Below are 20,767 nucleotides of genomic sequence, written 5' to 3' on the forward strand. Positions count from 1 at the left end.
ACTACTCCACAATTCTCCTTTTCTAAACTCTAGGTTCTAAAATCCTTTAAAAGTTGTAGTGTGGTGAAAGTATTTACACATATTTACTTAGTTTATCAAATTCTGTTCACTTAAAATTTTTTAATAAGATTTTATTTATTTATTCATGAGAGACACAGAGAGAAAGGCAGAGACATAGGCAGAGGAGTTAGCAGTCTCCCTGCAGGGAGCCTGATTCCAGACTCGATCCCAGGATCCCAGGATCACGCCCTGAGCTGAAGGTAGATGCTCAATCACTGAGCAACCCAGGCATCCCTCTATTCACATTAAAGCATCTTTTACTTTCTTCTTGGACAATCAAAGAACATCAGAAGATTTGACTTAAATTCTCCCTCTCCTGACTAATGCTATCATTTATATTTGCTATTCAGTTTTTAACATTTGCATTCTTATAGTCAATATTTATTAAGATTTCTATTTTACCACCTCCTTTATTGTTCTGCTTTTATTGCAGACTTCCCATCTGTAATCATTCTCCTTCAGTTTGAAGTCCTTTAGAAATGCCTCAAGCAAGCATGCTTGGCTGTACATTCACTCAGTTCTTATTTGTTTAAAAATATTTGTGGTTCATGATTGCTCTTACACTGTATATATTCCTAGAGTGGCAGTTACTTTCTTTTAAACCTCTGAAGATATTTTCACTTGTCTTTCAGCCTCAATGTTCCTTCTGAGTAGTCAGCCCCCATTTGATATTCCTTTTTTTTTCTTTTAAGATTTTATTTATTTATTCATGAGAGACACAGAGAGGGAGAGAGAGAGAGAGAGAGAGAGGCAGAGACACAGGCAGAGGGAGAAGCAGGCTCTATGCAGGGAGCCTGACGTGGGACTTGATCCCGGGTCTCCAGGATCAGTCCCTGGGCGGAAGGCGGTGCTAAACTGTTGATCCACTCGGGCTGCCCTGATATTCCTTTTCTTGTAGGTCATCTGCCTTTTCTATCTGGCCCATTTGAACATAGACCCTTCATTTCTGGTGTTTTGCTATGTCTGTCTCATGGGTATAGGTATAAACTTTTATTTTATTATATTTTTTATTTATGCTGCTTGAGATTCATTGGACATTTGAATCTGGAAATTGATTTTTTAAATTAGTTCTGAGGTTTCCCAGCCACTCTCTCTTCAAATATTCTATCTTCTCTGTTCAATCTTTCTTCTCCTTCTAGACTTCTGATTAGATGTGTATTAAAACTTTTATCTTTGTTCTCCAGGTCTGTAAACCTCTTTATAATAGTTTCCATGTCTGCCTCTCTTTGCTGCATTATGGATAATTTATTTACAGCCATTTTTCAGCTTTACAGATCTTGCAGCTCACTAATTCTGCTGTGTTTAATCTCTGTTTCAATCCATTCGCTGTGTTTTCTATTTCTATTACTGCTATTTCCAGAATTTCCAAATTTTTTATCCAAGTATTCTTGATTATTTTTATAATCTTTTGCTACCTACTCATATTTCCATCCTTCTCTTTAAATTTTAGGTATTAGGTATCTTATACATGTTTACATTTCATATATTATGCATAATATTTCCAGTATTCTGTGTTTGATTTCGTAGCCTGCTGTTTCTGGAGACTAATACCTGGGGCACTTTTTCTTCAGTGTTTTTATGCTACTTTGAGATGAACTCATATGTATTTTTAAACTTTTAATGTGAGGATATTCTGAGATGTAGTTTGAAGGCAAATTCTTCAGAGAGATTTTACATTTACCAGATACCTATGATCACTTTATTTAAACTGAATTCTTGGTTTAAAGTTATTTATAACTACCCAGGACATTAAAATTAAGGCAGCAAGAATGGTTGAGTTTGGAATGATTAAGAGATTTTTTTTTCTCTTTTATTCATCATCAAGTTTTAAAGCAGGGATTTACTTTGTAGGTCCCTCCAAAGCAGATGTTTTTATCTAATTATGCTATTATTAGGCAGCATAGTCATTGTGATGTAAGCTTTATGTTGGTATTAGTCATTTATTGAATTGTCCACCTTGTGAGTCCCCCCACACCTTTTTTAATCTCTCATTTTTATGTCCCAAGGAACCATAGAAAACAAACCCAAGATCAAATTCTACAGGGTCAACTCTGCTTGTCTTTCTGCTTTTCTGTCTTCAACTTCAAGTTGGTCCTTACTTTTTTGCCAGGTTATTAGAACATTTAAAAGATTTTTTTAGCAAATTTTATTCAGCATTTTAAAGTATTTTCAGGTACATGTTCAGGCAGGGTGTTTAGTTTGTCATAACATTGAATATGTAAATCTTGAGATTCACAATTAGAAGAAAAAATGGTCTGGCTAGGTTAGAAAAAATAACTGATTACTGGAAGGATGCTAAAAATAATGTATGTAATATTTAAGAAAAAATGTACGTGGATAAATTACTTGATCTTTTAGTCATAAAGACCTAGAGAAAATGGAAAATCCTGACATGTACAGTTACCCTAATAGGGAACAAAGATCGAGGGAATACAAAACTTTGTGGTCGGCAGTTTCCACATAAACTATGAGATGGCATTTTTAGGTTGAGACCACATGATGTTCTCTTGAAGAAAATATTAGAATAGAAAGAAAGAAGGAATAGAGGAGTTTTACAATAAGTATAATTTTACATTAATACATTGACAGCTCAGATATTTTAACTTTTCATTCTTTTACTTTTTTCCCAGCCAAGATACTAAAGAGTCCAGTTCCTTTACACATGGAGAACAGGGGATTATGTATTTGATGCATACATACTGGCATAGATTATCAGAGATGAGTTATATTCTTGAGGGCAAACATACTTGTTGGGTTCTAATTCCATAACTTGTAGTTCCCAGGATGAACTGAAGAGTCTGAGCTATGATTTGTGATGAGACAAAAGAAGTATGAATTATATCATGAGAGTCTTAGGATTATTCTTTGGAGGATTCTCATGGACTTGTCTCTGTATTTCCTCATGTAAAGTAGGGAACCATCTACACACTTTTCATTTTCCTGGTGGGCTTTGCTCTTGGTGTCAGTTGAAAGCTATATGAGCATAAATATACCAGGGAGTTTTACTTTATTTTTTGCTTACGTGTTATATATTCTTGTTATATTTGGAGCACCTGCTATGTGTAGACATTTAACACTGTTGGCTCACAAGAGGTCTATATCATGAATTTTACTTGAAAAAAGAAAGAAAAAAATATGTGATTGTAAAAGTTAGGAATAGTTACATGCTAAATTTGTAGTACTGACTTTAAGTGGCATAGGAATGCAGAGAAGGCTGAACTTTGTATGAGATTGACCAGGATGAAGTTTCGTGGAACAAATGGAACTTTATCTGAGCATACGGAAGGTTTGAGGTGAAATAGGGAACAGTTAGTATGCTGAGGTATATTAGGGCGTGTGAATGGACTCAAAGAAGAAATAAGCACAGATAAGTAACCATGTTGATGACAGGAGAAAGAAATATTGTAAACCAAGATGATGAATAGGTTTTAATCACATAATGGAAATCTTAGAACCCCTGGGAGAAACTTTTATTATAGATATTATTATATTAATTACATATGGTAAGCAATGAGAGGCTATTGACTATTCTTGAGCAGAGCTTGACATGTTGAAAGTGATGAAAGTTTAGCTTTATTAGGAAATGTGGATCTATAGGATATACTCAAGATTGAAACTAGGAATATATTTTATTAGGAAAGCACCCATCAATTAGTAGCATGCTATTTATTCAGTTCCATAAAAATGAAATACATATTAGTTTATATAATAAATATTAATATATATTATTAATGTATATACATATCTTTTGTTATTTTAGAGGAATTCCAGGGAGGAAGTGTGGTACAATCATACTTACTGCAGAGGAATTAAACTGTTGCAGGGTAAGTAAATATTTCTTTGATTTAAAAAGTATTTCCAGGGCACCTGGGTGGCTCAGTGGTTGAACATCTGCCTTTGGCTCAGGTCATGATCCCGGGATCCTGGGATTGAGTCCTGCATCAGGCTCCTCACAGAGAGCCAGCTTCTCCCTCTGTCTATGTCTCTGCCTCTCTTTCTCTCTCTGTGTCTCTCATAAAGAAATAAAATCTCTAAGAAAAAATTAAAAAAATAAAAATTATTTCCAAAACTTATTTGAAAAGGTATTTGTGAAACTATATACTTAGGTGATTAATTCTTGAGTAATTTTAGCAAAAAAAAAAAAAAAATTAAGACTACATTACATAATTCTGTAATCTTTAAAACATCATCTTAGATAGTTAGAGAGACTACATTTATAGTCCAAAAGGGATATTAGTTATTTTAACAGTCTTTTTAAGGAATAGAAATTATTAAAATAAAATAATGTCAGTATTATTGAGGGGGCATTAATATTAGGAATTATCAGTTTTACCAATCAGTTCAGTTCTTGCAAAAATTTTCAAGATTTACATGTAATTTTCTAGGATATTTCTAGTCACTTGACTTTAGTTTTTTTGCATAACATACTTTTTTTTCCATAATTCTAATTGAATTAATTCAGGATTTATACAAGCTCCCATCTTTTATTAGCTTGGGAAGCTCACGTTTAAAGAAAGGACCAACTACCACTCCAATGAGGAATATGATAACATAGTGTAGCTCAGTATTTTTAGAAAATTGCTATTTTTAGTTGTGATTTGCTGATATAGCTATTGACTCATGTTCAGTGATTTTACTATTGTCCAGAAATGAGGTGATGGCTTTGACACTCCACACTGGAGGTAAAGATAGCTCCCTGAATCTGAAGTCAGTATTGTCTATTCATTGTGGCCCAGTGGATCCCTGGGAATTGTTATTTCTAGGGTAGGAAAAGAAGTTTTCCCTGATTAAATCTCTAGGGCTCTTTATTTTCAACTTCAGCTGCAGGATTTTAGAAACAGAAGTTCCCAAAGAATACTAAAAAAACTTAGTACTTTGACATTATAGTTTTCATATAGAAAACTATTATTTATTTATCTGAATATGTAACTTGAATTTCTAGAGTTCTTTTCTTTAAAGATAATTACTGTGGATTTCTATACATAATATATATCTGAGGCAATATGGTCAGAAATCTGTATGATACTACTTGCTAGCTAGTGATGGAAGCTGGATTTAGGCAGGGTAGGGCTGTTTGTCGAGATCACAAAAGTAAAGTATACTAACAGTGTTGTGGAGATGATTAAACAAAATACTAGGATTTAAGTAGCTAAAATGCATCTAAATTGAGGCACTCTTCTTCCTCTACCATCTATGTGCCCATGGATGGGTCCAGCCACCTCAGTCTGTTTTCTGAGTTGCCCATAATCTACTCACAGTATAAGGGCATTAAAGACCATCAGACTGAGTTGACTTCTGATTTTGCTCTGAATTTGTACTTTGTTTTATCAAATCACTCGACTGTTTTACCTTCCATATCTGCAGGGGGGAAAGAAGTCTGACATGTGAACCAGTCACTAGAATATTAAAAATTGTTAATTGACTCCTGTAACATTAAATCTGAAAATATAACGTATCTGAAAACATTTTACGTATACTACGAATACATTACAAAAAGTAAAACACAGTACAGAAATATTATCTGCTGTCTTATTTTTTGGTAAATTAGCACAACGATTTCTTATAATTCTATCATCTAACCATCTTTTATGCTTCTTGTCTCTAAATTTATGTATGTGCATATAATATGTGTTTTGTATAGCGAGGGAGAGAAGAGAAAAAAAAGTTCAAGCTCAATAAGATACATGTTTTTTGTGTTGACATTAACGTGCTATTTTGTCAAAAGTCTTGACATTTAGGTGATTGTGTGTAAAAATGCCAATGAACACATTATTTTTAGTTGCATTTCAAAATAGAACCAAGATACCAAGGGCATAGATTGAGTATGGCCAGGTTGCATCTTAAGTACCTTCCACTTTAAATTCTGTTGTTTTGCTTGGAAGAATAGGAAGAACAGGAATGTTTCAATGCAAATGACATAGAATCTGTTACTTACTGATCTAGAAGCATTTTTACCACTCTTTCTACTACTAAAGCTTTTAGAATATCTGAAATTATATTTTAATATTTTTAATAAGTAAACACATATTTATTATACTTTATAACTATAGATCTAATATTTAAAAAATACTGCTTAAATCTTGATCTAACTTAACTTACATATAGTATGTTCTGATTCTTAGCTACAACCTTATTGATAATCAGCATCATTAAGATGTATAAACCATGAAATAATATTATTATGCTAGTACAGTAGAATAAACAAATATACTCAAAGCAATGTTTATAGTTACTTCAGAAGAGAGAGTGCCTTTTAAATGAACATTTAAGGGTACCTTAAAAATATCAGGCATTATCCCTTAGAATCTTGAATCAAATAATTTTATTTCACATTTGACATCATATAAGTTGATTTTTTTTTCCCCCCTTGAAAACACATTAACTTGAGCACAAGCTTTGGAATCAGGACACTTAAATTTCAGTCTTGTCTCTTTCAGTAGTCAGCTGAGTGATGTTATAGTCTTGGAGCTTTAATTTCTGCATTTATAAAATGCTAGAAGTCTTAATATCTCCCCCCAGATCATTACTTCTCAGAATAAAAAAGGGGCAGCACTGGAGAGATGCGTAAATTATAAATTTATGCAAATGTTTATTTTTGGTGTGATAATTTTAATTTCAACCTTGTATTACAGCTTATTTAAAATGCAACTTTTGTAATATATCTAGTCAAATGCCAGTGTAACTAATTAATGTAATTTTGAAGTTATATTAGGATTATTTGTTTACTCAGTATCTTAAAAGTAGCTTGAAATTATCCACAAATAATATTTTTCATTATGATTAATTGATTGATTGAGTCCATAATATTCACAAAATATGTGCTCATCCTTAGAATTGATGCTTGGAATACAATGGTGAGGGAAAGCAACAAACAACCTTGGTCCTTACCTTTAATGTGCAAGTAGTTTGTGGGAAAGACAGACATTAATCAGATGACCATGCAGGTAAATATGTCATGATATATACTAAGTGATCCAATATGAGAGAGTACAGTGGAGAGTCTAATTTTTATTGGGGAGGGGGTCACTGCAAACCTCTTTTAGAAAATAAGTTTTAAGCTTAGCCTTAAGAAATGGTTTGCCAGTCAAATGAGAGAATTCCAGTGGAATGCACTGGAACTAGCTTGTTAAGGTTGTGAGGAGGGAAAGGAGTGTGTCTGGTGTGTGGTGGCAAAACGCTAGGACTGAGGGATAATTGAGACAAAACCTTGCCGAATGAAGGTGGAAAAGGCTATTCAGACCTCATTTGATGCTGAGCTTTGTAGACCATCTGAACGATTCTGTGAACGATTCTGAGTTTATCCTAAATCCGAGAGGAAACCTTGGAGCATTTTAAATTATGAACAAGATTATTTCTTTTAGAGTTTGAGAAAATTGCGATGTCTGCTGAATGGAAAATGGGTTGGATGGTTGCAGGAGTAGAAGGGGAAGAAAAAATTATGCTGCTGCACATGGCCCAGGGAGAGAGGAGTTTGGCTTAGACTACAATAATGCCAGGGTAGCCAGAGTGAGGACTTGAGAAATGTTTTAGAAGGGGAATGATATGACTTGGCTTGATAAAGAGTCAAGAAAAGAAAGGAGTCAAGGACAGCTTCTTGGAACACTTTGGGTGGATGATGAATCGTTAATTGAGCTGGGAAAATTTCAAGAGATGCAAGTTAGATTTGAATTAGTTAGAAGTGCCTGTGAAGCATTTGAGTGGATCTCTACCCTAGGAAGTTTGTTATACTGGTGTGGAATATTGAAGAAAACCCCTAAAATTCTTTCCGGTGGCATGAAGCATAAGAGAATAAAATAAAACAAATTTGCAATGATGATTATATATTTCTAAAAGTAAGTGAATGCTTGTCTTCCCTCAGCCCCCCCTACAAAATTAGATTTCATTTGTATTAGGTACAGATAGAATCCCCAAGTTACTCACTTGGATAATAGAAAAAAAAAATTTCCCTAGGTTTATTTAAAGCAATAATTCTTTTTATTCTTAAATTTTTGCTACTTATTTATTATTTATTTATTTATTTAATTTATTTATTCATGAGAGACAGAGGGGGGGGGGGCAGAGACATAGGCAGAGGGAGAAGAGGCTCCCTGCAGGCGACCTGATGCGGGACTCCAACCCAGCACCCCGGGATCATGGCTTGAGCCAAAAGGCCGATGCTCAACCACTGAGCCACCCAGGCTATTTTTTATTTTCAATCAATTATTTGTTTTGCAAATCTTAAGGAATATAATTTGAAAAATTGCAACTTGGTATCATGATGAAAACTTGCTTTAATGATATTTAATCTCTGTGAGGATTTATTCACAATCATTTAAAAATGTGTACATTTCGTTAACCTATTGCGCATTTTGAGTACATCAGAATGTTTTTTGGTAGTTTGTGTTTTGTTCCAGATGCTTTGGGAGAATGTCTCACAAGAGGGATTTTTTTTTTTCCTCTGTTGCAAAAACAATGCCCTTGTCCTGTGTTCTTAGAAAACCATTATCTCCCAAGGACATTTTAATATATGTGAAGGTGAAAGGGCATTCAAACCAGACCAAAACAAAACAAAATCCAAAACCAGTCCTGCTCTTTCACTTTTGCTCTGATTTTATAGTTTGTCAGGGTGATTTTCTTACTGCTTCCTTAAAGAAGTAAGTAATTTGATCTTTCAACCTCAAATTTGAAAAATGAACATGGGTGAGACGTTTGAGGTGATAGAGGTGTTCATATTTTTCTTGCCTCTGTTCTTTTAATTTTCTTTAAAATGTATATTGGTTGCTATGCCTGTTCAGAAGTGAACTCTATAGAGGCACCTGGGTGGCTCAGTGGTTGACCATCTGCCTTTGCTCAGGCTGTGATCCCAGGGTCCTGGGATTGGGTCCCTGCATAGGGCTCCCTGCAGGGAGCCTGCTTCTCTCTGCCTGTGTGTATGCCTCTTTCTTTCTGTGTCTGTCATGAATAAATAAATTAAATCTTAAAAAAAAAAAAAAAGAAGTGAACTCTATAATGAGTGTTCCTCTGGCAGAAGTTACCACATCTGTGCTAAATACCAAAGTAAAATGACACTGTACCAGTGCTTTGAAAACCAGAAATCTAGAGCTGTGAACTTTTCCAAAGGCCAAGATACCTTCTTCATCTGTCTAGTCCCAGATTCTAGCCTGATTATTGCTTCAGAAATGTTTGCTAAGTAAGTATATGAATGAATGAATGAGTGAATGAATGAATGAATGAATGAATGAAAAAGAGAGATAATGTTCTCTTGTGTAGTGTCCCAGAAATGCTAAAAGGAAATAATGAAAATTTTAGTTGGATGTTTAATAAGTACTGCTGGACTCTGTGAGATTTAAGAAAAAAAAGTGCTGAATAAGAGAGTGCCTTTTAGTCGACACTTCCACTAAATAGTATTTAAAACTGCAACCTCTTGATTGAATCTGAATTACTTTGACCCTCCATCTCTTTCTAAAATTGTTAGCATCTCCTTTCAGTTAAAAAAAAACAAAAACAAAAAAAAAAACAAAAACAAATCCAAGATACTGATTTTAATTGTTAAATTACCATATATTTTCCATCTCTTAAAGGTGCTCATCCTATGTAATTGAACAGTTTTAACTTCCTCAATTTATGATACTACAACTTGTTTACTTATAAGCTAAACTGTGTAGCTTATGAGTGCTTAAATATTTACACCAATAAAAATTTTGTGATGTGTTTGGCATAAAAATTAACATCCAAAGTCATAAACTACAGATAAGCATGGAAGTGCTTTACTTTCCTTGAAACCCAGTATAATAGGAATTATCATTTAAGACTTTGTGATGGACTTGTGTATAATTTAAAAGGAACCCTTTTTTCTGTGTGTGTCTTTCATGAATAAAATAAATAAAATCTTTAAAAAAAATAAATAAGGGATCCCTGGGTGGCACAGCGGTTTGGCGCCTGCCTTTGGCCCAGGGTGCGATCCTGGAGACCCAGGATCGAATCCCATGTCGGGCTCCCTGCATGGAGCCTGCTTCTCCTGCCTGTGTCTCTGCCTCTCTCTCTCTCTCTCTCTCTATCTGTGTGACTATCATAAATAAATAAAAATTAAAATAAATAAATAAATAAATAAAAGTATCCCCCCCCCCCCTCAGATTGCAAACTTTGTGGTCAGTCTCTATCTGTCTTGCACTTCATTTAATGAGCAAAGATATATTAACATCTAATACATGGTAGATATGTAATTGATGCTTAGTAATTATTTCCAGAGAAATTAAAAAATACTTATGTTTTAAAAGTGTGTACTTGAATAATTGGAGATGGAATGAAGTTCTTGTATTGCAATATTGGTTACCTATATTATCTACTTAGTATCACTTTTCCAGGGAGAAATGTTAGAGGTTTTTAAAAAGTAATAGTTCTCTGACAAGAACAAAACTTCCAGAGTCAATTTTTTAGTCTCACAATCCTTTAAAAAGTAATTTTATGTTGTCTGAGATTCTTGCACACTTGGCCATTTGCATTAAAGTGGTGAATTTGTTTTCTTGTCAAGTCTTGCTTGTGATCTGCAGTTTCTAGTTATTTATAACCCAGGTTTTGAGATATTTTATTAATTTTGTCTGTAGGATGCTGTTCTGATGCAATTTTGTGCGAACAAATTGGACAAGAAGGACTTTTTTGGAAAATCAGATCCTTTTCTTGTATTTTATCGAAGTAATGAAGATGGCAGGTAGATTTATCTTTTATGTATTTTTACTCTCTAGTAAGAATGATACTTGAACTATTATATTTTTCTCACAGAAGCTCAGTAAATTGATAAACAGTAAAATATTTTGGTATTTTAAAAATTGATTTGATTTTGCATCTAAATAACAATGTGTAATTTTACAAGCATTTTATATGTTTTGTATATTTAAAATGAATGATTGTCAGCTTCAAAGAAACCTCTCCTCTGTATTTTCCCTAAAATTATAATATTGCCTTAATAGTACCGAAGAATTATATTCTTGTGGAAATCTCAAACACTAAAACTAATGTGTTTAGTTATAAAATTGAAGTCTTAAACCATTTTCTTGGAGAAGGATTAGGATTTTATGGGCTGCTTTTTATACTGCAGGGTTTGAGAGGTTTTTTTCCAATAATATTTGTCTAGCATGCAATAACATTTTTCATTACATTTTAGTAATTTGAGTATTTTTATTTATTTATTTAATTTATTTTTTTATTGGAGTTCAATTTGCCAACATATAGCATAACACCTGGTGCTCATCCCGCCAAGTGCCTCCCTCACTGCCCATCACCCAGTCACCCCAACCCCCTGCCCACGTCCCCTACACTACCCCTTGTTCATTTCCCAGAGTTAGGTGTCTCTCATGTTTTGTCACCCTTACTGATATTTTCTAATTTGAGTATTTTTAGTCGTCAAGATTAAACTGGTTTCTGTGTGATTTGAGATTGTACCCATGAGTTATAAAGTATAATATAATATGTTCAATTCTACCATTAAATATGTTTTATTATTTCTGTGATTCATGCTGTACTGTATCTGTGGGAAAGGTTAGTGGTAAAATTATGGGCCAAGGTTCTATCACTTAGATTTCAATCATGACTGTGCTACTTAATAGCTATGAAACCATAGGCAAGTTTTTTTAACCCATATGTGACTCAGTTTCCTCATCTGTAAAATGGGCTAATAATCATAGCTACTTCACAGTATTGTTGACAGTGAGTTACTGCACGAAAAAACAGAAGCATGCTTAGTACCTAAAATGTAATTGTTAGCTGTTATTATTATTAATCTTAATGTATAAGTTTTCCTTAACTGTATGCAATAAAATATTAGCTAAAAGGGAAAATGTTATTTTAAGGTTAAAAATGAAGGGAAGAGAGTAAAAAAACCTGTTACTACTGCTACACTTACAGATGAAATTATACATGTTAATATTATGTAATAAGTATATAAAATGTTACATAAAAGTAGAAAGTTTGCTATTTAGAGTGAATACACTGGGCAGGATAAAATGATGCTTTACTTATTGTGAGATTGTTTATGCAAACTACTGTTCACACAGAAACTGTTGGTTATTATTGCACTTTTCCTACTTCTGTCCTATCTTTGTGGTAAAAATGTCAGAGTAGTATTTGCATCTGAACACTACTTTTACCCATGTGGAAAATATTGGACAATAAAAAAATTAATCATTTCCGTAATTAATCACAAACCAGTCATTCAGTTTTCTCTATTAATGAGTGGTTCAGGATTTTCTAGTCACAATGCTGTCTTTTCCTTTCTGAACTACTTGTTTTCTTGTTTTCTCAATTTTCTGTTTTTATTCTTATTACTTTTGTTTATAAATATTTGTTGTACAATTATAGAATTTCAGTTTCTCACACATGTAATATTACTGATGAGGTTTATTTATGAAAATTTATTATACTTATTATGCTTATTAAAGTGGAAGTAATTTATTCATTAAATGAAATGTAAATGTTGAAAAAGTATAATTAATAAAAAAAATCGCAAGGCATTTAAAAACAACTGTTGCTAAAATTTCGTGGGTCTCATTTCAGAAAACTTTCCACTTATATGTACACACAGAAAACTAGGTCACCATCTATATCCAAATATATATTTTAAAGCATATATATGAGTGTATTTATGTATATTTGTTTTGTTTTCATGAGTTTTGAATGAGTAAAAGTGCTTTTACTCCTTACTTTTTATGTGTCTCTGTTTTTAGCTGCAAAGATTTTAGTTTTGTTTCTAATATTTATTTGAATATGAAGCTGTTTCAAAAATTGTCTTTTGCCTTGTTTGAAGCTTGTTTTATAAGATAGAGAAAAACTTAGTTTTTCCTAGGAGCATTACTAAAAATCTTTAACAATACATGATTATAAATTTATTTTCTTGTTGTCACATTTATTTAGCAACTTAAACTGTATTTATAATTAGGTAATAATTTTCCCTTGAAATACCTGTTTTTTGGCAAATGGTTTCATTTAAACTATTTTAATGAGGCTATTTAATAAAAATATTTTTCTTATAATACTATTTGTAATATATATGCAGTTATATTTATGCAGCAATAAATAAATAACTTGCCAAGGTGAGTCACTTAAGAGCAAATGTTTCAAGTGTTAAAGTATTTAATTATTATGGCTGGTGATATGAAGAATATAATAGAAGTTTTGATTTAATCATGAATAAAAGGGCCAAAAAGTCAATAGATTTTTTTGTTGAACATGTTCATTTGAAGATGGTCAGTTGATTGTTCTATTATCTACTCCCTGAGGGGAGCCTGCTTCTCTCTCTCTCCCTCTCTCTCTGTCTCTCTCTCTGTCTCATGAATGAATAAATAAAGTCTTTAAAAAAAAAAAAAAGTACTGTTGACCTTGTACAAAATGGGTTTAAACTCCACAGGTCCACTTACACCTCGATTTTTTTTTAAGATTGTTTAAAATAACATTTTCTTTTCTCTAGCTTACTTTATTGCAAGAATACAGTATATAATACATATAACATACAAAATATGTGTTAATTGACTGTTCGTGTTACCAGTAAGGCTTCTGGTCACAGTCAGCTACTAGTAGTCCAGTTTGGGGAGAGTGAAAACTTAAATGCAGATTTTTGACTGTGTGGTAGACCCATGCCCCTAACCCCTGCATTGTTCAAAGGTCAACTATATATATAGTTTTGTCCCTATGAATTTTTTAAAAATATTTTTGTGTACTATCTTTTCTCATTTGACTCCTTCTGTTTGTTCCCTTTCTGCTCCTCTTTTATTTCCATTGTTTTTCTTCTGTTTTATTTATTTATTATTTATTTATTTATTTATTTATTTTTCTTCTGTTTTAGATACTATATGATAACCCTTTCTGAGTCTGCTCAGTCTGTTCTCAATCTTTCTTTTCATGCCTTTTGCCCCTAAATTGTTTGGACGAGTCAACTCTGAGAGCTTTTGCCCACAGATACATTCTCTTGAGCTCTGTCCATTTAGCAGCAAGAGTTTGTTGTAATTGGACAAGGATACTACCAGGGAAGAGGATGGCACTCATGGCATAAATCTTTAATGAATAGTGGATCTTTTTTATCTTTCTGTTTGATCTCTTAATAGAAATAGACTCTTCTTGCTTGAGAGGAGGAAAATGGACTCAGAGTCTTTTCAAAATGAGAGTATTTTCTTGTGGATGTTAGGTACGGTATGGTCATTATGGTCCTTATGTAATATCCTCATGTTCATGATTGTTACAGGTGTCCCAGTGTTTGGAAAACATTACTAAGGTCTTAGTGAGGACTGGGTTTGCATATCATTCTGACCAAAATCATTTTGTAGCTCGTGAACTGCCACATGTATTTACATTAGGCCAGAACATTTTCAGGAGCTGATCCATGTATGGAGATTTAATGGTTTGGTAGAAACAATACTGAAATTTGAATCAGAGAACCAACTTTACCACTACATGGATTTTTTTCTCATTGTCTATTCTTTAGATCTATAGAGCCAACAGTTTAGGAACCATAAACTGAGTTTCTCACTATAAATTCATGATGTTTATCTTAAATGGAGCCCTTGGGCCTCTCCAGGAATCTTACTTTTTGCTTAATCCATCAGCTTTTCCCCTCTCTGAGACACTTGACCACTTCTGCCCACTTCCTTTACTGAGGATCATGCTTTTCATTTCATAAGAAAATCAAAGAAAAAAAAATCGAAGCAATTGGAGAACTTTCTCATGATCCCATCATAGCATCTCCCATATACTCTGCCTTCTTGAAGGTTCCCAAGGTTGACTCCTTCATTGATGCCCTGGATCTCAAGCACTTTCCTCTACTTAAGGACATTGCCTCAGCCTTTCTTCTCTTTCTCTTATGTGTCATGAATTGTTTCCTATCTGTTGTATCTTTTCTAGAAAATAGTCTTGCTATTTTTTCTTCAATATTGGAGTGAAGAATTTAAAACAAAACCACAAATCTTTCTATGGATTAATCTACCCCTGAAGCTATCTGCACTTTCTCTTTATAGCTAAATTCCTCAAATTTATTCTTTACACACTTTGTCTCTGTTTCTCTTCTCTGTCTTAAATCCATCCCAACCAAATTTTTGTCCCCAACTCAATGACAAATTTTGTCCTCAACTCATCCTTTGTTGAGGATGCCAATGACCTCTTAGCCAGAGATATTTTTCACTATTGTAATATGTCATCACAATTTTTATAGAGATCATTTATAAAGCAGCTTTAGAATTTATTGAATCTGCAAAAGATTATTTTTCATAAACTTATTGCAAAATCTCATTGGTTTATATTGTAGTGAGCTTATCTTTAAAGTTTTAAAACCACAAGTCTATTTTTACTAAGTCATATACCAGCCACAGGGAGACTCACAACATTCGTTCTACACAAAAAAGAAAGAGAAAAATAACTACTAAAGCAATATATCATAATCGAATTATGAAAATAACTGAATACCCTTTTTTGTTTGTTTTTACAGTTTTACAATTTGTCATAAAACAGAAGTTGTCAAAAATACTCTAAATCCTGTATGGCAAGCATTCAAGATCTCGGTCAGAGCATTATGTAATGGTGATTATGACAGGTAAAATAAATGACAACTTTTTGGAGAATTTTGGATATTTACTGTAGAATTTGTATCTAAGAATCTAAACTTTTAAAAAATTAAGATGTCTTCTTTACCTATGTGAATGTGTATTTAGCTTGGCATAGATGATTTATTCAGAATTTTTTTGAATAACTTTTTTCTTAATCCATGATGATTTGGGGAAGAGGGAAAATTTGACTAAAGTTTGGTGAACTGATTGATTTTCCAAGACTAAAATATGCAAAATGCTAAAAATAGATTAAATATTAGTTTCTTTTAATATATTATTCAAAAATTACTCTAGAATTTTAATTGCCTCAATGCTTGCATTTGGTATTATCTTTCTAGGGTGGAATAAGTAAATATACAAGAGACACCCTGAAAGAAAAGAAAATAAATTGAAAGTAAAAATCCGATCTCTTTATTATTTTATTTATCATGTTACCTGAATATTAGAAAAATGCAAATTTATTCTATTAACTAATAGAATTATTAACTAATATCATAGAAGCAACTGTTGATTAGCATGTCATTAAATTTACTTTAAAACTTAAGTTGGCTGTCATTTTATTCATTTAAAGAGATCATAACTTTATTTAACTAAATTGTTTCTTTAACAAAGTAGTTCTTGTAATGTGGTTCATGATTAGCAGTACCTGTTGTAGAAATTCAAATTCTTAGGCTCCAACCTAAGCCTACTGAATCAGGAACTCTGGGCATGAAGTCCAACAATTCACGTTTTGAGAAGCCCTCCATGTGATGGGGATCCATGCTAACTAAGACTGAGAAATCCTGCAGGATTTCAATAAGATTTGAAAAGATATTTTAAGATATAAATCAAAATATAGTAATAAAATCAACAGTCAACATTAAACTATTTTGTAAAAACTATAAGCATATGTTTCACCTAAGAAAATCTATGACTTATTTTTTAATTATCAATGATGTTTTTTAATCTTACTAAGTAACTTTATGGGTATGTTTTCCCTCTGGACAGAACAATCAAAGTAGAGGTGTATGACTGGGATCGAGATGGGAGGTAAGACAATGTCTTTTCTTTTATTCTTGCTTTTGAAACTTACTATGCTTGAAGAAGTATACTGAAATGAGCACATTTTTTAACTTTAATCTTAAGATTGCAGATTTTGTCTATTTTTCCAAATGTTACTGAAAGCTCTTACATGAATTAGTGTAATTTTTCAACTCAGAGAATAAAATAGTGGTCTTCCTCATTTCTATAATATAGTACAGATTTTCAACTAGGACTTGATGATTTTTCATTGTATACCTTACAGATGTCTTGTAGTATATATTCATAGTAGTGATTCTGAAATGTTTATGTCTCATCATCTCTCTGAAGATTCCTCTTACTTTTTATCCCATGTCACTCATGGGAGCCTGAATGGGTACCTGAGTATCTGTTCCCCCTAAAAAAAGACACATACCTCACAAACAAACAACAAAAAAAAAAGCGAAACTCTCCACTCTGGAACTATGTCTGGTGGTTGCCAATACAAATAAATATTCAGAGCTCCAAAATCATGGTTTCCCTCTGCATGTCACAGTGATGTTAAATACTAAAAGAGAGTGGACTCACTAATTTTTCTTTAGTTTTCCACTATTTCCACTGCTTTGAGGTGTTTTCAAATGGTGTTAAGCCAAGGGACCCAGAAATGCTCACATCTCATCTTGCCCTATATAGCTGCCTCTGCAGGTCATTCTTAAAGAGACAGAATGTACAGATGCCAGGGGAGCATGTGTGACAAGAGGAAAAGTAAAGCACACTTAATTTTGCTTGGCTAATGCCCTGTACTCCAAAATTTTCTGAAAAAAATGGAGTTGAAGTGTAAGGTTGAAGCTCAAGATCTGAGCAAGGCCTTTTTCAGTGCATTTTATATAGGTCAGAAGCCTAGCCCAAAGCGTTAGGGTTTCTGAATACCTGAGCACTCTTCTTAATATAGGAACAAGTTTCTCTGAGATGTTTGGACTGTCCTGAGGGGGACATCCCTCCTGCTACCTAGGTAGGAAAATGACTAATTGGAGAGCCACACAGAAGTATGTATGTGACATTTGACCTGTATTCGTTTGCACACAGAGTTCAATTTGTGCCTTGGAATTTGGCCCAATTAGTATTTTCTCCTTTTCATGGATGATAAGGGAGGATGGAGAGAGGAATGAGGATACTATCTTACACTTCAGCTCTACCAAATAATTGAGTTCTATCTTCGTATGATACCCCAAGCATGACTGTGCTAAAGCATCTTAACCCTCTTGGAAGTTACTCTGAAAGACAATCCGTGTTCCACCACAGATATTTATATTTATGTAACATTAATTAATTAATTAATTAATTAATTAAATAGAGTTCCTTTATAAGAATTCTATATGCATTCTGGAGAAATCTCAGTAGAAAACATTATATTTTCTCATAGAAGAAAGCAATCCTATAGGACATAGTCCACTGTTTCATTAAATTTTATGCACTGAGAAAAGGAGTTTTGCACCTCAGAAATAATAGAAAAAGAAATAGTAACAATCTGAGTAAAATAGGACTTTGTGCTTTATATCACCTTCCCTGTTTTAAATTTTAATTGAGAATGAGCAGAATTACTAGCCTTTCCCTAGTAATTTTGGGAAATTAAGGAAATGGTTTTGATTTGAATAGTATGAAATGAATGGTATAAATTCAGATTTCATTTGCATCTATGACCTTTAATGATAAATTTGCAGACATTGTAGGTATTTTATTGCGCTGTTTTGAAAAGTAAGATTTTATCACTCTCCTTGTGTCTCCAGTCTACATCTGAGCCACAAAAATTTTGAATAGTTTTGGAGGTCAGAATTATCTTGGAATTTTTCATGTTTTTTGTTTTGTAATTTTCACGATAAGAGATAGGTACTATATTAATACCATTTTAGAGATAGAGAAATCAAGGCAACAAAGTAAGGTACCTAAGGTCACACAGCTAATAAATGGTGGAGCCAGGACTTGAACTCTAGCACTATACTTCCAACAATTCACTCATGACTAATATACTATATTTCCATAACATAATTTTAAATTCTGGCAGTTAAATAAAAGGCTTCCCTTGGACATTGGTATTATTTGGACATTGGTCTTACTCTATGAGTCTTTGGTAGCTGATAATGTAATTAAGAAGAATGCAAGGACTATTTAGGAAACCTTTTAACATAAGTATGTCATTACATAACATTTTCTATTACCTAGAGACGTGGAGGACACATTTCCAGGTAGCAAGTCTTACGTAACAGAAAGTTAGGTAGAGAGAAATGAATGTTAAAGATTTTGAGAGAATCCTGATAGCTATTTAAAGAGCCAGTGAATTGTAGAAAAGAGCTGTCTTAGATTATGAAAATAAGAGGTAGAGTGAGAATAAGAGCAAGAGAAAGAAAGAAATAAAAAATGGGGGAATTATGAAATGTAGTTACAAGAAGTGAAGACTAAACCAGAAAAAAGAAGTGAAGGTTTGAGCCATTAGATTGGGGAATTTTTTTTTCAATATACAATGATTTATCTTTGAGAATATGAACTTAGATGGAAAGAAAATATTTAGATATTGAGATTTTATAAAGTCTTATCATTAAATCTTTACCTATTTGGGGAGAAGATTGGTGATGGTACATCCTATGTTGATTTATTTTTGAATTTCACTTCAATATACCATCAGTGACAGCATGTTCAAAAGCAGATCTGGGGAGTTCAAGACTATCTGACAATAAAAGAGGATGAAGATGGGAGGGTAAGGATTGTTAGGGGGAACTTTAAATATTCCTCGGAGATGGATTGTATGATTAGCAGAATAATTGAGGGAATGCATTGTAATTTTATAACCGATTTAATAATTTTTTAATGTTGGGGTACAATGCTTCTTAATCTAGGATATAGGCCCATATTTTAATGTAAGAAATTTCAGTTTTATATAATCTGTGTGCACTAATTAGCCTTTTCAGTGGTAGCATAATCATGTTAGAGAAAGACATATAAAAAGCAAAATTAAAATCATGATTAAATAATTTTTGATAGACGTTTTACTAAATAATATAGTTTATGAAACTGAAAAGGCACACTGATCTCTAATTACAATGATGCATAAATGCCATAAAATCAGATATTAATTCTATAATGCAATAATATTAGTCACTATGTGGATTGTTACACAAGTTGTGTGTAACATGTGCTTATAATAATATACAGTTATTATACTTTTACATGTATTTTTATTTGACATGATTTCCCAATGTAGATATTCTTTCCTTAAATCACAGTGAATATGATTTGATGTTCATTATATTTCATGATATGATGTCATTATCAGCAGCTGTTTTCTATTCTTTGTCTTCCTGTCATCTTTAGTACCTGTCATAAATCTTGTACATGTATCAATTTTTAAATTCTCTGTCTAGATTGAGAATTTTTGTTTCCTCTATTTAGAAAAGTTGATTTACTCGGTGGATTCCTCCCACCTTTTTTTTGACAGCTATACCAGCATTGTCTAGTATAAATATAATACAAATCACATATATAATTAAAAGTTTTCTAGTAGCAACATTAAAAACTAAAAATAAAAAAATAAAAAATAAAAAAAATAAAAAAAAAAACTAAAAATAAACCAATGTAACTGATGTAATAATATATTTCTATATATGCAAAATATTATTTTAATATGGAACCAATATAGAGTTATTAATGAGACATTTTACATTTTTTATACTAAATCTTTGAAACCTGGTGTGTACACTATGCTTGCAACATACTGCATTCAGGGTAGCTCTATTTCAAATGCCCTATTGCAACATCTCTTTGGCAACTGCTGTACTGGATAGCATCATGTGGAGCTTAATAAATCTATACAAAATATATATCATAAGTAACTTTATCAATTATTTGTTTTAATTTTAAATCCGTTTTGTCTGTATTTCATAGAAATTTAGAGGTGTCCCCTTATAAAGTGGGGAAAAACTGGTCAGATATCTATATTATTTTGTGTATCAATTTTTTTTTTTTTTTTTATTTATTCATTAGAAACACAGAGAGAGAGGAGAGAGAGAGAGAGAGAGAGAGAGAGAGAGAAGCAGAGACACAGGCAGAGGGAGAAGCAGGCTCCATGCAGAGACTGACATGGGATTCGATCC

The 20,767-nt window shown here is 32.7% G+C and overlaps 1 protein-coding gene across 4 annotated transcripts in view; it reads left to right on the forward strand.

Annotated features, from left to right (window-relative positions):
- Positions 1-20,767, forward strand: part of CPNE8 (copine 8) — a 320,247-nt gene that overhangs the window by 108,477 nt on the left and 191,003 nt on the right. For all 4 annotated transcript variants that reach the window (XM_077870491.1, XM_077870492.1, XM_077870490.1 and 1 more), the window contains 4 exons: positions 3,821-3,884; positions 10,644-10,747; positions 15,506-15,610; positions 16,611-16,652. In XM_077870491.1, coding sequence (XP_077726617.1) covers positions 3,821-3,884; positions 10,644-10,747; positions 15,506-15,610; positions 16,611-16,652 — 315 coding nt within the window. The remainder of the gene's footprint in view (positions 1-3,820; positions 3,885-10,643; positions 10,748-15,505; positions 15,611-16,610; positions 16,653-20,767) is intronic.

The sequence above is a fragment of the Canis aureus genome, chromosome 25 (assembly GCF_053574225.1).
Source record: "Canis aureus isolate CA01 chromosome 25, VMU_Caureus_v.1.0, whole genome shotgun sequence".
NCBI lineage: Eukaryota > Metazoa > Chordata > Mammalia > Carnivora > Canidae > Canis > Canis aureus.